The sequence below is a fragment of the Protopterus annectens genome, chromosome 6.part0 (assembly GCF_019279795.1).
Source record: "Protopterus annectens isolate FY-2018-M chromosome 6.part0, PAN1.0, whole genome shotgun sequence".
Taxonomy (NCBI): domain Eukaryota; kingdom Metazoa; phylum Chordata; order Ceratodontiformes; family Protopteridae; genus Protopterus; species Protopterus annectens.
The window spans coordinates 1,801,871,937-1,801,889,733 of record NC_056737.1 but is presented as its reverse complement, the minus strand read 5'-3'; the positions used below and the strand labels follow the sequence as shown (position 1 = coordinate 1,801,889,733).

The 17,797-nt window shown below is 38.7% G+C and overlaps 1 protein-coding gene across 1 annotated transcript in view; it reads left to right on the top strand.

Annotated features, from left to right (window-relative positions):
- The window catches only part of COL5A2 (collagen type V alpha 2 chain), a 738,909-nt gene that overhangs the window by 613,481 nt on the left and 107,631 nt on the right, over positions 1–17,797 (top strand). The window contains exons 46-47 of the mRNA XM_044075160.1: positions 5,496–5,603; positions 5,732–5,785. Of these exons, the coding sequence (XP_043931095.1) occupies positions 5,496–5,603; positions 5,732–5,785 (162 nt within the window). The remainder of the gene's footprint in view (positions 1–5,495; positions 5,604–5,731; positions 5,786–17,797) is intronic.

Sequence of the window (17,797 nt, the reverse complement as noted above, 5' to 3'; positions counted from 1 at the left end):
AATATTAAATATGCAGTTGTATTTTGAGTAAATGGCATGCTTTAAAACTAGTATGAATTCTACAGGAGACTCTTACTTATTTGTCTAAGAAAAAAATAAATAAATAACTTCAAGGAGCCATGTAGTACTGAGGAGAGGCCATTCCTAATTCTACAAGTAAATAAATATACACTGCAACAGACAGATCTATTAAAAATATACTCTAAGATGGCAGTTATGGGCGACAAAATGCCAAATTATCAGATACAGAACCTGTAAAACACTATGGGTTTCAAGGTCTTTCATCATCTTAATGGTGTCACCAAATTTTTAAAAACATGAAGCCATTATTTCATAGGTTAGTACTAAGCTAACTGCCCTTGTGAGCCATTTTAAGCCTAGCCAATTATCCCTTATGAGACTCAAACCCTGCATCCTGTGTTTGTAAAGCAAACACTTTAACCATTAGGTCACCCTCCCTCCCTTTTTTTTTCTTATACTGCTGTGCTTGAAATATTGCTGCATTCTGTATTTACATATCTGAGGTTCTGTGAGTTGTCCCAGATACATTTACGGGATTTTGCCCAGTTTACCCTATCACCCTAAAGTCAATTTAAAAAAAAAATGCATATATATATATATATATATATTATACATATGTGTGTGTGTGTGTGTGTGTGTGTGTGTGTGTGTGTGTGTGTGTGTGTGTGTGTGTACATCATGTTTCATTTAGGTAGCATAACAATTAATGAAACTTGATATACTTTCTGAAAAAGGAATTAGTTGTAGCTTAATTTTTGTCAGACAGACCTGTGGCTGATCAAGTGAATATTATAAAATGATTTTTTATTATGTTGTTTTTTTTTACCAGACCTGGCAAACACAGAAAACAGTTGCAAATGGATTAGATGAAATGTTGTCCATCCATTTGAATCTTTTTCCCACTGATATTTTGTGACACTTATAACATGTTTGTGATGCTTTGGCATTGCATGTTCTGTTTCTAGCTGTCATCTTGTAATGAATGCTAAACATTTTTTTCCCTTGTTAATTGAGTCAATTATTTATCCGTAGATAGCTTTATATTTGAATAGTGAGTATTTTGTAAGTACTTCTTTCCCCAGATACATATTTTGTCCATATGCATGTTTTTATTTATTTATGTATTGTGGTATGCAGTTTAGTTTAGTGAGTTATCTAAAGGAGGCCATAATAAAACTATGCTAAAACTTGGAAATCATAAGGCATTACATATAACAACTGTTTATATACTACTAAATATGAAAATATCCTCTTTTGGCTCTCTTCTACCATCAAATATGGTACTATTATAATTGGCCCTCAGTACAATTCACAAAAACATGTAATCGGCAAAATCCAGATGCAGACATTTTTGGATTAACACAGTTTATAATGATACCTACCAGAAGAGATGAAAAACAGGAAAAGTAAATAATTTTAACCAAGGTATTAATCAAAGATACTTACTAGAAAAAATTAAGTAGGGATGTTGTCTGACTCATTACATAGTCATTACCCTCTGTATGCCATCTGGAACTATATAGAAATACTAAAAAACATAGTTGGGTTTATAGCCAACAACATGTTAATAAATATACTTCAATGAACTTCCACAATGAATGGACGAAGTTCAACCCACTTACATTTGGAATCCCTAAACTTACACCACTTCCATTATAACTGGATGAAGTTCAACCCACTTAGGATTGGAATCCCTAAACCTACACCACTTCCAGTATGATTGGACAAAGTTCCACTCACTTACGATCAGAATCCCTAAACTGCATTCCCTGAAAAAATGGCCAAAAAAAACTTTTACGTTTTTTTTGGGGGGGGGGTAACCCCTCCCACGCACCCCAAATTTATATATTTATATCAACTCCACTGTAGCACCAACTTGAAGAAGGTGGAAATCACCCTCTAAAGACATCACTGCCAGCACAACTTGCCTGCTATAGAGGAGCTCCATTCCTTAATGAGTTGAGCTTTGAGCAAATGATGCTTGAGACTTTAGTCTTCATCCACCCATTGATTACCCACCTATGTCAATGTAATTGAAAACCTCAAACATTTTTTACCACTAGACAAGTCTGTAGCATACTTCAATGATACCTTTCTTACATGCTAAATTCCATGCCTCTGCTTCATAGAAAAAAAGTGAAATACATGTTAGCATTTTGGATGACACATAAAACTAACAAAGTATGATCTAAAGGGATAAAACACAAAAAGCATGATAAACTCAGAAAGTACGGCAAACCTTACACAAATGTAGAAATCTTACAAATCGACTTAGAGTTGTGATAAAAACTGATAAATAACAACTATAACAAGTTCTAAACAAGCCAACTCAACCAATCTCGCTACTAAATGAATCTGAATATAATATTGCATATAGTTTAAACTCACATTTTCAGGTCTAGCCACTCGGCAGAATGAATACTGGCTGTAGGTGATTTGATCGCTGTTCATATGACTCCCCGACCTCATATACAAATGGGAAAAAGGGCAACAATGATACATTCCACTTATAAACCAATTCTCACGTAGCTTAAGCAATAATAACAGCATTTTCTCCCTTGATCTTGTAAAATCATTGATATCAAAAAGCTACTTAAGAAACTAACACATATAACGTTAGCGCTGACTCAATTTCATACACTTGTGTTGATACAAATAAGGAGATCTTTCAAAGCATCATACATCCTCATCAGGTCTATACAAAATCATCAAAACATCAAATCTTCGAATGGCATTTCATCAGAAATGCCATTCACTGTACCCTCCTCACCCCCCCCCGCTACTTATATATACCAACTCCAAGATTGCACTACAGTGGGGAAAGGGCAAATTTCCTGATCCCTAATGTAATGCAATCTCAGTCAGAACAGTTTGACAAATGGCATATTCAATAAAATGCTGTTCAAAATGACATTCCATGATCTGTTCTTTAGATGAAATAACAGGGACCTGTCCTCACCCAGTGGTAGCACTTATACTTTATTCTACCACACGATAGCAGAGCATATCTTAATCTCACAGACTATAAAACCAGTAGTTATCTTTTCTGTTCCCTCAAAAATTCCTGAAATATGTATTTAATAGCCATATACTAACTTACCTATCTAGCCAACAAAAAATGCTTTCAGCTTTTACCTCTGGAGTTAAGGTCAGCTCAAAAAATAATTAAGGAAAAGTGCCCAAGTAAGTGACAGTTTTAAATGCTTTTACTAGTAACTTAGAACTTCTCAAAATAGTTTCCAATTCTGAGTGGGAAAAGTAAAAGCTTGTAAAAAATTTAGGGGTATTCCTCTGAAATCTGGACAGTTTGCATCTCCTCTACTCTTCATGGTTTAAAACCTAGGCGCAGCAAAGAGATAGCCCATATATCCTTCATAAATACACTATACCAGGAGAAGAACCAAGCGCAACAAGCAGTATCCTTTTTCTGGAGTTATCAAAAGCCTTTAGTACTGTAGCAAACGCAATACTTCCAACAAAGCTTGACATTATTAGCTCCCCAAGTTGACAACTGTGCCTTGTTGAGCTGTGTTACCACCACACATATCTCTGAGCCTATATTTTTAAGAAGTTTGTTCACATAATAAATATGCCTGCTTTTTTACTCATATCTTAGTACATCTGTTTCTCAGGAGGCTTGAATATGTTCACAGGGTGACCTGTGCATGCCGTCCTTGAACCTGTGCTACACAGGCAGCACATGTTCATAAATCACTTTATATGTCAGCTCTGGTAACAAGTATGGTTGTCTCTAAGCAGTGCTAATGCTGTTATTCACATTGTATCCTCAGTTTATATATGTACTGCCTTCCATGTGACTGCAGGGTTTACTGTAATGCATCCATTCTGCAGCCATATTCTTTGATCTGACTGTTGTCCTCTTTGGTCTTTACAAGTACTGTCCTATGCTGCGTTTCCCTCATTAATGAATCCCACACAAACTTTTAATTAATGCTATCAAAATATGTTTTTTTTACAGCCCAACTAAACATAAACCCACTACCCTTCATTACATGCACCCTCCATTTATAGGTTTGATACATCAGTTATTAAATTTCATGCTTGAAATCCTGTTTATTTGTATTTTAGTCTTTCAGTTATGGAGGATTCCTTGAAACTAAAATGTTATGAACACTGACATTTGCATATTTTTTATGAATGGAGTATCATAAGTAGCTTCCTATTGTAGTAAAAATGATACAACCACAACAGATGAAAACTGGTCCACAACAGCCCAAGACAAAATGTGAATAATATAAAAAACAGTTAACACAGAGACAATAAAATATAAAATGTATTCACAATAAGTGTTATATTTTATCGTGTTACACTGTGTTAATTGGTCTTTGTATTATTCAACTTTCTATTGTAGTTTCTATTTTATTTCTAAACATTTGTGAAGTGTTAAGTCATTCTTTTATTTTAGAAATTCAGTGAAAGTTATATTAGAATGTGTTAGTTTCATACTTTAGTTGTGCTTTTAGTTAGTTTATTGCTAGTTAGTGTACTTAGAACTGGGTTAGGTTTGCAGGAGGTATAGTTTTCCTAGTTAATTGTGTTCAGTATTTATATTTTACTTTTTATTCTTCTATCATATTTTATTGCATAAGAATTAATGTCTTTTATAGGGGGTTGATTTAGGTGGGTTTATTTGTTTGTACATTTTGTGTGTGGACTGTGTGAAGTTAAAATGAACGGGGAATGCAGCCTATTTTTTATTTGCATTTTATTTTATTTTTTTTTAAGTATGTGTATATGTGAGCTTGGAGGTTGTTTTATGTGAGCTAAGATGTTTCTGAAGTGTGTATGTCTGTCTTGTGTGTGCACAGTATGTTAACTTTTACTTTATTTTTTTATTTATTAATGAATAGATAGGGTAGTTTTAAAAGAATTTTAGTAGATCTGATTATGTCAAAGAATGTAGATAAGCCATTGATAATGTAATAGGAATGTAGCTAATGTAAATAAACTTTTCATGATACACAAAGAATGTAAATAAAAGAACTTTGGATGACTGACCAAAATGGTAGAGTAATAAAAATATCTACAGAGTATATCAGATTCATACTTTTATCACACCTTTTATTCGTGGTTTACTGTCAGGATAAATAAAAATAACTTAGAAGCAAGATTGAAAGGCACACAGGTTTCGAAACAAAAGATGGAAGAATGGTAAACGAAACTATCTAAAAAAAATGAATGCAATGTTATGCTTTAGCTTCATTTTACAACATTTTAAGCTACTTATTTTAATCCATCCGACCACCTGCACATTTCTCTGATTGTCATTCTGTCATTATTTTCTCTTATTTTCAATTTTATTGGAGTTTGAGATTACTGAAACCATGCTTACTTTCTTGATATTACTTTCAAAATGTTTGTCAGAAAGGGAAATTAGTGTTCAATTGCTGCTTCTGCCATAACATTTTAATTATAATGAAAATTGGCTGTTTAACAAATAAAATGTTTTCTAGGGTGACCAAGGGGAGCCTGGGCCTGCTGGAGTAGCAGGAGCTCAAGGCCCACCTGGAACTCCTGGCCCTGTGGGTCCTCCCGGTGAAGCAGGACAAAGAGGTGAACCAGTAAGTAATGCTTCTGAAAATCTGTTTTCAAACTTTTATTTAAATGTCTTACATATGATAGTATTTATGCAATTGCATTCCTTTTATGCATGACCTGTTTTAGATACTTTGTTTCTGATTTTATTTAGGGTTCCCGTGGGCCAGTAGGCCCCATTGGGCAAACAGGAAAGCGAGGCCACACTGTAAGTTTGCTTCCTATATATTTCTATTTCTGCTTAAAATTTTGCAGTGCATGTTACATCCTTGTTTGTGAAAGAAAGCATAATATCAGATGACGAGCAAACATTTAGAATTGCAATCCATTCAGGCTTCCATTCCTAAAATATACTCTTTTAACAGTACTAAAGTCTAAACATTGCCAGCAGTAAAAAATGTCATGAGTACACAAGCATTTGAACATGCGGTATGTGAATTTGGCTTTTTTTTTTTTTTTTGCAATTAATATCATAATTCATTCATTCATTTCTAGTACCTACACAGTTGTGTGGGACAAGAACCTACCTTTACAGAAGATAAGTTTAAGTTATGGAACTAGCACTGAGGGGGACACCAGTCCATTACAGGACACACATACACACACACACACACACACACACACACACACACACACACACACACACACACACACACACACACACAAACATGCGTGTGTGCATACAAACTCAGAGATAATGTGGGCAATGAAGAATTTGCCAATTGACGTGTCTTTATAATGTGGCAGGAAAGGATAAACACCAGCAAAATCTCACATGCATCAATATATGATGCTCAAGATGAGCAAACTACACAAAAGAAAAAATAGAAAACCAAGCAATGTTAGTATGAAACTGAGAGATTCAAATCCATTCCCCCTGTTGGGTCTTCAGAGTTGGACAGCTCTGTTCCAATAAAATAAAAAAGATGGTGAAGGATAAAAACCATAACAACAAAAACAAATTACAAGTGTGGTTTTCATCATTCACCATCTTTTTTGTTTTATTTGAGTCATTGTGGTTGTATAACATTTTTCAGCCCTGCTCCAACATCAGCCCCGGTTCTGAGATGAATAATTTCTTGGGTTGAACTTCTGAAGCTCTCGGGATCAGTCTTTGAGGCTTTTGAAAGAGCGCTCTCCAAACCTGGAGAGCAGACTTCCCTTTTGAGCTGTGATCAAACCCTCACCTGCAGGATTTCCTCAGTCCTGTGCCTATTTATCTTTTCCCCTAGGGGCAGTCAGCTTCAAACTAGTTTTTTTTAATGATCCCTATCAGCACCTGACTCCTGTCTGTAACACCCCACTGAAGAGGTGCATAGGAAGCACAGGTGTTAAAAGAGACATGTAGAGCTCCCCCAGGAATCACTCACAGAAAAAAAATGATTTTGATGAAGGAGAATGCCCCTCCAGATTCCCCTCCTGAAGACATCATGTTCAGAGAATTTTTAGAACTGCTCAGAAGGGGGGGGGGGGTCCACAGTCCACTGAAGCACCTTCCCAAGAGGAGTCAGTGTTCCTTGAGGCTTTCAGTGATAGACCATCTGCATTTTTGGTGGTTCCTCCCACAGAGGACATGGTGGACCTGATCTCCAAGAGGGTATAGAAGGAGCTAGATATTGCCAAGCTGCCCCCAAGGATTACCCCTACTGAAGCAATGACTCTGCCATGGATTCTATGGTGGTGGTACCAGCTACTAAAAAGAAACTAGCAGAAGAGAGCTGTACTGTCCATCCACCTAACAGAGAGTCTCATGCTTTGCCCAGATTTGGGAAAGAGCCTATGCTTCAGTGACCTTTGCTGTCAGGGAGCTGAATTACTTGACACATGTCACTCATTTTAGAGAGATTTGACCAAGGACCTTTCCAAATGTCTATCAGGGTTCCTATCTGGACAGCAAGGAAAATCCCTGAACTAGCAGTTGTCTTACCTCCAGCCCTTATCTAATGTCTCTAAATGCCTTTTTCCAATGTAACAAAACATGCTTCCAGAGCAGCAGGCACCAGCATCACTGATAAGAAGCATGTCTGAATGTGACTTTGTGATTTTGCAGAACATTTTAAGATGTATTTTGTTAATGTTCCTTATGGATCAACACTGTTTGGTCCAGAAGTCAGAGAAACACCTTCCAGAAGTGAACAAGATGGAAAGACCCTTTCTGCTATAGGGATAAAGTTTTCTACCTTGCAAAGAACCATCTCAAGGAATCAGAAAGTTGGAAAATTACTTTAGTGCCACAAGTTGCAAGGGTCCATACCCAACATTTCTAAAGATAGAGTCTCCCCTCAGAGGGAGGGGGGAACTCTAATGATGAATGCCACCTTCAAGGCAGAGGTGGTCCATAGAACCAGGGCTTTTGGATTTCTTTCTCTGAGAGAGCCTCTCAGCACTCCTGAACATTTGCTCGACTGCCACTATCCAGAGGCAGTCGAGGGGTGCTTATCCCTGAACTTGACAACCTGGTCATCCATCACAAAAGATATATGAGTGCAGAGGATTATAACCAGAGGCTATTTAATTCCCTTTCTCTCTTTATCCAATTCCAGAGAGACAGACTTCCCAATGTAACTAAGTGGAAACACGCTGTAAATCTAAAACTAAAAAGAACACAATTCGAACAGTTGCGGGGCTTCAATAAAGGCTGTCCCTCCTTGGTAAAGGAGCAGAAATAACCTCACAGGTTTGCCATAGTGGCTCTGAGGTAAAGTTTAATCCAAAAAACAAGTGAAAAACAAAAAGCAAGACAGTTCATAAATTCACAAAGACTTAAAAAACTTTAAAACCAGAAAAAGAAAGGATTTAGCGCTTTCATCTCCTTACAAGAGACTTCATCAGAATCAGAATGAATTAATCACAACAGGTTAATAAGTAGTATCCCTGCTTCCTATTGATTCTGACTTGATGGAATCAGAGAAACATCAGTGAATCACATAAGCGATTAAACTATGTCAGTTAACAGGCTCCTGATATCAAGTTAAAATATGCATAAAAGCTATATAGGAAATATAGAACAAGCAAATATGAATAAAGTGGTGTAGGACTGTCCCTCCAAACTTAGAAGTACAATGCAAAAACAACAAAGGAGGATCCAGACCACAGCTACTAGGTTCATAGATTAGTACTAGGCTAATTACCCCCTTGTGGGCCATTTCTAGCTTAGCCAATTACCCCATGTGAGAATCAAACCCTGCACCTTGTGTCTGTAAAGTAAACACCTTAACCATTATACCATCTTCTCACACTAAAAACATATAAAAGTTTAATCCAAAGTGAGCACTTTCATAGCCCAAGGCTACTTCGTCAGACAAAACTTACATCAAAATGTGCAGTTTATATACCTTCAAGTTAAGTAATCAGTCAATCAAATAACTAATTAGCTTAAAGGCACATAGCCAAATTCATTGACACTAAGTTACTACTAAATTACTTAACTTGAAGGTATATAAACTGCACATTTTGATGTAAGTTTTGTCTAATGAAGTAGCCTTGAGCTACGAAAGTGCTCACTTTGGATTAAACTTTTATATGTTTTAGCAGCCGTGGTCTAGAGCCTCCTTTGTTGTTTGTGCTTTATATAGGAAATATATTTATGTATAAAAGACACATTTGATGTGTAAAAAAACACAAACTTGACATATGAAAAATAACAAACATAGCCATTTCTTTGATCTCAGCACTTGTTCAGAAAAAAAAAAAAAAAAAAAAAAAATTTCATCTGCTTTTACTGTACTTATGTTTTTACCTACTTCTTTTTACTTTTGCATCATCTTAAAATACTCAGTTGTATTTATTACTGCTTGGTGTAACTCATTCTAAGCCTTTTGGTTTAAACACTTGGGCTTCGGACCAGTTAGTTGTTTTGCACTGAGAGGGTTTGTGGTCTGCACTGTTGTGGCAGAACAGGTAGCTTACATCCTTCTAGGTTGAGAACTGCTGATTGAGGGCTCAGTGTCTGTTATTCTAAAAGTGTATTAATTCTGGTTTAAGCACTTGGGCTTTCAAGCCAGTTATTTTACATTAAGAGGGTTCGTGGTCTGCACTCTTGTGGGAGGAGAGGCTGGACTCTGCCCTTCTGAGCTGGGAATTTCTGGTTAAAGGCTTATAGTGCATGCATATCTGAACTGTTTCTTACTGAAGTTGGTGCGCCTTGTTTGCTGTGGCATAGACTGGATTCGGGCCTGCTGGATCTAGCTTTGTTTGTGTAACTTGAGCACTAATCCAGACATTCTCTAAAGTATTCAATGGTATTTATTACTGCTTGGTTGTAACTTGATTAAAGTGTAGCTATCATTCAAGTCTTTTGGATTAAGCACTTGGGCTTCAGACCAGTTGTTTTACATTAGGAAGGTTTGTGGCAAGCACTGTGGTGGCAGGACAGGTAGCTTTCATCCTTCTAAGTTGGGAACTGCTGATTGAGAGCCCAGTGTCCAAGTGTATTAGTTCTGGTTTAGGCACTTGGGCTTCAGGCCAGTTATTTTACATTAAGAAGGTTCGTGGTCTGCACTCTTGTGGGAGAAGAGGCTGGACTGTGCCCTTCTGAGCTGGGAATTTCTGGTTAAAGGTTTATAGTGCCTGAATATTTGAACTGTATCTTACTGAAATTGGTTCACCTTGTTTGCTCTAGCATAGACTAGATCCAGGCCTGCTGAATCTAGCTTTGTTTATATGCTTGTTGTTTGTTTGCTTGTTATTTCCCTGGAAGCTAATTCCACCTAATACGCAACTTCTCAGCGCTTCTGTGGATCACTAGTGATATCTGCATTGCTTACTGTACTTATTTCCTTGTTTCACTTGAAAGAAAGTTACTGTTTGTCGTTTTTGCATTTAGTTACTTGTAACACATTGCACTCAAGTTACCTGGCACTTGCACACTAAAGCAATTATATAAGTCAGCACTAAAAATTAAAAGCACTACACCCTCACTCCCCACTGGCCCTTGTTTTCAATTAAAGAATTCCCAATATTATTCTAGCATGTCCAAAGGTCAGTTGTCAATCTTCTCTCCGGTCCAGCTGGTGAATCTGGGAATCCTGAGGCAATGTTATAACTGCCTCATGTACACAGACAACCCTCTCCTCCTCCCACATAACACAAATACTTGCGAGAGATGCAGCTATTTAGCCAAACTGGAGGCTGAGCTCTCTCAACTCAGGACTGGCAAGACCAGACAGGAGGAGAAGGCAACTACACACACCACAAAACCAGCCTCACATAATGCTACCACTCCACTGAATCAAACACATAAACACACAAAGACATACTCGGAGGCTCTGAGTAAAATTTACCTAAACAGCAGAGGCCTCCAAAGCAGACACCCAAACAACTGCTACCTCAAGACACCCCACAAGCAACACATAAACCACAAAAGCAGTGTGCAAAGCAGTCACAGCCCTTAAGGCCAAATACAACACCAAACATACTTGTCATAGGTGACTCCATAGTCAGACACACTGACGTCCCACTCACCAGGCTGAACAAGGAGAGGGTCACAGTAAGCTGCCTATCGGGCTAGAATCCGCCACATAACACAAGCACTCGGGTCACTCCACGGCAAGTACAAATATGACACAGTCATTGTCCATGCTGGTGTGAACGACCTGAGACGCACCTCCCTGGACTACATGAAAAGAGACATAGAGGAGCTCTCTGATTATGTAGCCCAGGCAGGTATGACCCTAACCCTGAGCAGTATCCTTCCTTCACCAAGAATGATGCCACAATATAGAGACAAGATGATCAGCTTTAACAATTGGCTTAATGTCTGGTGTCATTCAAAGGGGATCCAGTGTCTGTCTGCCTGGGATGACATGCTTGACAAGCCACGCTGCTTCGCAAGGGACGGCTTGCACCTGTCACCCCTGGGATTCCGGATATTGGCTAAGGCTCTTGCCACCCCCATAGTGCCTTTTTTAGGCAAGGCTCAAATTCTAAACCTACCACCCTAGAAAACAAAAATGGGAAGAAACTGAGGGTAATGCTGCTCAATGAATGCACGCACTCGAGGCCCTTCTCAGTATGGAGAACATCGATGTCTGTGCTGTAACTGAAACCTGGTTCAAGGCTCCTGAGAGCACCCCGCCACTATTAGGTTTTACCTCATATCATGCGTTCCGGCCCCAAAACCCGGACCACACCACAAAAGGAGGGGGTGTATCCATATTCATAAAGGATACCCACACCTCCAGGTTGTTGGCAACGCACGAAGCTTCGGAAACCATCCAGGTGCAACTAACCATAGGCAAAACTGCTCTACAAATTGTAGCATGCTACAGGCCACCCTCTCAAACTCAGGAACCCCACACAGCCTTCCTGAAGACACTGGAGGGTATAAATGTATCTCCAAACACCATCATATTGGGTGACTTCAACTACCCGAATATAGACTGGGAACATTACTCAAGCCCTAACTTTCTAGCCCAACAGTTCCTGGAGTTCATAAATTCAAATGCCATGGAACAGCTAGTCACTGTTCCCACGAGAGGAGAAAATATACTAGATCTCATTGTCAAAAACATGGGGACAAAATGCTCCACACCGGAAGTATATCCCTCATTGGTGAGATCTGATCATAAACTAATCTCACTGGAAATCCACATCCCCCCCCCCCCACACAAAAAAGACCATAGTGAAGAACTTCTCTAAAGCAAACTTCACACTACTCAAGACTGGTGTGGTATCCTTCAAGGCCCCTGAGCCAGTGGAAACCACAACCCAAGCTGCGGAAGCCCTTACAAATGCCTTCTATGAACACCTCCAGGACTGCATGGATCAGGCAATCCCAAATAAAACCAAGACTCTTTCCACAAAGGGCAAACGTCCAGTCTGGTGGACCCCAGCCATTAACAAACTTTACAATAAGAGGAGAAAGCTATTACATGATAGAACAAAATCCATAAAAGGGAAGTCACCCTGATCATTATTAGTAAAAAAATACGAGCACTCATAAAATCAACTAAGGCCAATTTTGAGAGAAAAATTGCCATGGATTCAAAGGACAATCATAAGGCCTTTTTCAGCTATGTTAGGAACCTGGGTGGAAACTCCCAGATATGCTCAGAATTAGTCCAAAATGATACAAAAATCACTGAACCCACAGACATTGCCAACATACTGGCAGACAGGTTCAGTGCAAACTTCACCCCCCTCTTCCCCCCTAAAGGAGAGATAACTATCCCAGCTGAGTGCAGCCTCCCGGACATCTCAAATGCGCAGGTGAAAGCTGCACTCTCTAAAGCTAAAAACACAGCATCAATGGGACCGGATGGTGTCCCCGGCTGTGTGCTACACGAGCTAAATGAGGAATTAAACCCACACATAAGGCAGCTGTTTAATCTCAGCCTTACCACAGGATACGTGCCCAAGGAGTGGCGTACGGCAACTGTAGTCCCACTCCACAAAGGCGCCTCTACGGACCCTGGTAATTACCGCCCCATAAGCTTAACAAGTCTAGTCTGCAAAGCTATGGAGAGGATCATAATGGAGCTCATAAACAAAGATATAGGGGACTTGCAGACATTCGACCCGACCCAGTTTGGCTTTGTCAAGGGAAGATCATGCCTTTTGAACTTGGTCGACTTCTTCGAAACAGTCACCAAGGCCATTGATGAGGAAAGGCAGTCCATACAGCCTACCTTGACCTTGCAAAGGCTTTCGACACAATACCCCACTCGGGTATTGTAGAAAAACTTACCAGCTTAAATGTAAACCCATATGTCACAAGATGGGTTGCAAACTGGCTTAAGGACAGAACCCACAGGGTTAGAGTTGCTGGCGCTGTGTCAGACTCCAAGCCGGTCACAAGTGGTGTCCCACAGGGCTCGGTCCTTGGTCCCTATTGTTTGGCATCTACTTCTCAGAAGTACAGGCCAACATAGGAGGACTTTGGCTGACAAAGTTTGCAGACGACTGCAAACTGGGCGCCATAGTGGAAAGTGCATCAGACACGGATATCCTTCAGAAGGGACTCACGGAAACAGATAGCTGGTGCCAGAGCCATGGCCTGAAGTTAAACGCCAAAAAATGTATAGTCATACCCTTCGGGAAAAACAAGGTAACCCCAAGCTACCATATAGGTGGCAATCCACTAAGCACAGAAGAGGTTATCAGGGACCTGGGGACCCAGGTTGACAGTGGCCTTTCTTTTGACACTCACATTGCTAAAGTGGTTAGAAAGACCTTCTACATTGCCCACCTGATCATGAAGGGATTCACATCCAGATCTAGTGAGGTTATTGTTCCCCTGTACTCTTCACTTATCAGACCAATGATCGAGTACAATGCCCCATTCGGGATGTATCTCACCCAACATCTGCAGCAATTGGAGAGACCCCAAAAGTTCCTCACCAAAAGGATAAAGGGACTCCAAAATCTGTCATATGCTGCCAGATTGAAGAAACTCCAGCTCTATTCAGTTGCATACCGTCTGCTCAGAGGTGACATGTGCCTGACATACAAGGCCATGTCCAACCCAGAATTAATGGACATGCTCCACCTCAAAAAATCCAAATCCACCAAAACCACTAGAGCAAGCGACTTAAACCTTAGCACGGATATAAATAGGACATGCTGGAGGGATAGATTTATCACTCAGAGACTCCCTATGCTGTGGAATAAAATCCCGGTCCATGTGAGGCAGAGCACCTCGCTGACTCTGTTCAAGAGAAATCTAGACCTGTGGATGGGAGATCGTAGGTTTACCCCGGGAATCATCTCTGTGTCACTGCTGGACAGAGGCACAACAAACTAATGGGCACAGTATTTTTCATATAAGGGGTGGCGTAAGCCACAAAAATTTGGGCTAGGCTTATAAATGCCTTAGGGCAGATAGCCTAGTATAAACCTATGAACCTATGAACCTATATATATATATATATATATATATATATATATATATATATATATATATATATATATATATATATAGATATATATATATATATATATGTATATATATAAAATATTGTATTAAAAAAAGTATGCAAAATCCATTGTATTTAAAAAAAACATATGAATAAGATCCATTGTACTTAAAAGAAATGGGCAGAATGTGTATATGTTGTAGAAGGCCATCCTTACATAGAATATAGAATCCCAGGGCAAAAAAAGCAAATATGGTTAATATTATTGTTATTGTGTTACACTCGTCATGAGTGAGTTGAGAAGGGAGTACGATATGCACAGACGGTTTAGGAACAACCTAACTAGAGAAGAAAGGAAGGTGTTAACAGAATTGACATACAGGGACAATATAAGAGTGATGAAACCCGACAAAGGGGAAGGGTTGTACTTAAGGAAAATACGGACTATGTGAGAAAAATTTCGGAGATTTTGAATACAGACAATAGGTACAACATGGTATCCAGGAACAAACTGAATATAGCTAATAAAAAGATCGATTTGATTATGGATGACAACCTGATTCAGGGTTTTGATTAATGAACAACTACACCATTTTTTAAAAAGTACTCAAGCCCTTTATACCGAGTATCTTTGGGATCCCTAAGGTCCACAAAGATATGGACCCCCCCCCCCCACCACGACCTATTGTCAGCTCTGAATGTTCCAAAACACAACCTTTGGCCATCTTTGTGGACACGAAATTAAAATCTTTTCAACACAGATATCCACACATACTCATAGATTCCTGGGACTGTTTACACAATATGGGGAGTCTGGACTTTGATGCAGAAGTGATATTCTTGATGATCGACGTCAATGATTTATTTTCAGTTATTCCACACAGTACAGTTCTAGAATGGTTTGAACACGTTAATAGAATTTGGATTCCTTTCTGCTGATGATTTTAGGCTGGTACTCGAAAACATGGAACTTGTGTTAAAAAACAATGTTTTGATTTTCCAAGGGAAACTATACCACCAATTAGATGGGGTTGCCATGGGGTTTTCCTGTGCCCGCATTTTTACTAACATTGTCATGTTGTATTGGGAAACCCACTATGTTTTCGGTCCAGCATATATTGAGTCCATCTCTAAGTATTTCCACTTTTTGGATGACATTTTTATTGTGTGGAGGGGTTCACGGAAGGCTATTCCCCCCTTTATCGAACTTCTCAATTCTACAACAGAATTTTTGGTTTTTACTCACGAGATGGGATTGAACAAAATTCATTACTTAGACATTCTTATTAAAAAAGACCCAGTGAAAAAAAAATTTACATCTAAAATCTAAAGGAAAAAATGTTTTTTCAATTCTATTTTGCACTACCAGAGTAATCACCCCCCTTTTCAGAAACACAATATTGTGAAGGGACAAATGGTGAGAGTAGCCAGGATGACCTCTGAGAGAAATTAACTGCCTCAGGAGTTAGATTATGTTCATTCCCTCTTTTTAGAGAGAGGCTACCCAGACAGTCTTATTACCCCCATTAAGGAACAAGTTTTACAAGGTTGGAGGATTACATACATACCCCTACTTCAAGGGGAGGTTTTGACGAAAAAAGGAGGCCCTACGACCAAAACACCTTCCCAAACACCTTATTTAGTTATTATCTATGGCCAGTATACTTGGTGGATAAAGAAAACAATCAGTAGGGTTGAGGATATGTTTAAAAGAATGCCCAGTAGGTTAGATATTTTTAACAAACACCGCAGGTACAGTTTTAAGAGGAATTCTAACCTCAAGGAGTTGTTAGAAAAGAAGAAGGGCACAATAGCTAATGGGACTACTGGTAGAATTGGCACATACAAGTGCAGAAGGTGCTCACAGTGCACCTTTATGGCAAATTGTAAACATCTGCAGATTCCCAGCATACCCTTTAGACTAAGGGTTTTAAGATGTTGTAGTTGTTATTCAAAAGGGGTCATATATTTGGTATACTGCACGTTCTGCTGGGCATACTACATTGGTAAAACCGAACGTAATTTGAGGCAACGTGTTTATGAACATATGTATGACATAAGTAGGAAGAAGGAAACCAATGCCCTTTTCCAACACATTATGGTTTGTGCCCAAGCAGAATTTAAAATTTGGGTTCTTGAACAGGTGGCTACCAGCGATAGAGGAGGGGATTGAGAGAATAGGCTCGAGTACAGGGAAATGATATGGCAGCTAAGATTGGATGCCTGTACCTCCCCTGGAATGAATGATCATTTCTCACTCATCCTCACACTAAAACTAAAGGTCTCAAAGCCAAAAAGGATAAATAAGTAAAGCTAGAGTGAAAGTTAACACAATAACAATAATATTAACCTTATTTGCTGTTTTTACCCTGGGATTCTATGTAAGGATGGCCTTCTACGACATATACATGTTCTGCCCATTTCTTTTAAGTACAATGGATCTTATACATATGTTTTTTTAAATACAATGGATTTTGCATACACTTTTTTAAATGCAATATTATATCATCATCATCATCATCTTCTTTCGGCTGCTTCCATTAGGGGTCGCCACAGCGGATCATCTGTTTCCATTTCTTCCTGTCCTCTGCATCTTGCTCTGTCACACCAACCACCTGCATGTCCTCTCTCACCACATCCATAAACCTTATCTTAGGCCTTCCTCTTTTCGTGTTACCTGGTAGCTTCATCCTTAGCATCATTTTTCCCAATATACTCAGCATCCCTCCTCAGCACATGTCCAAACCAACGTAATCTTGCCTCTCTGGCTTTGTCTCCAAACCTTCCAACCTGGGCTGACCCTCTAATATACTTATTAATCATATATATATATATATATATATATATATATATATATATATATATATATATATATATATATATATGTGTGTGTATATAAATATTTATATTCTTCTGATGGCTATATTTGTTGATTTTCATGTCAAGTTTGTGTTTTTTTATACGTCAAGTGTGTCTTTTATACATAAATATATTTCTGATATAGTTTTTACGCATATTTTAACTTGATATCAGGAGCCTGTTAACTGATATAGTTTAATCGCTTATGTGATTCACTGATGTTTCTCTGATTCCATCAAGTCAGAACCAATAGGAAGCAGGGATACTACTTATTAACCTGTTGTTAATTAATTCTGATTCTGATGAAGTCTCTTGTAAGGAGATGAAAGCACTTAATCCTTTCTTGTTCTGGTTTTAAAGTTTTTTAAGCCTTGTGAATTTATGAACTGCCTCGCATTTTGTTTTTTGCTTGTTTTTTGGATTAAACATTACCTCGGAGCCACTGTGGTGAACCTGTGAGGTTATTTCTGCACATTTACCAAGGAGGGACAACCTTTACTGAAGCC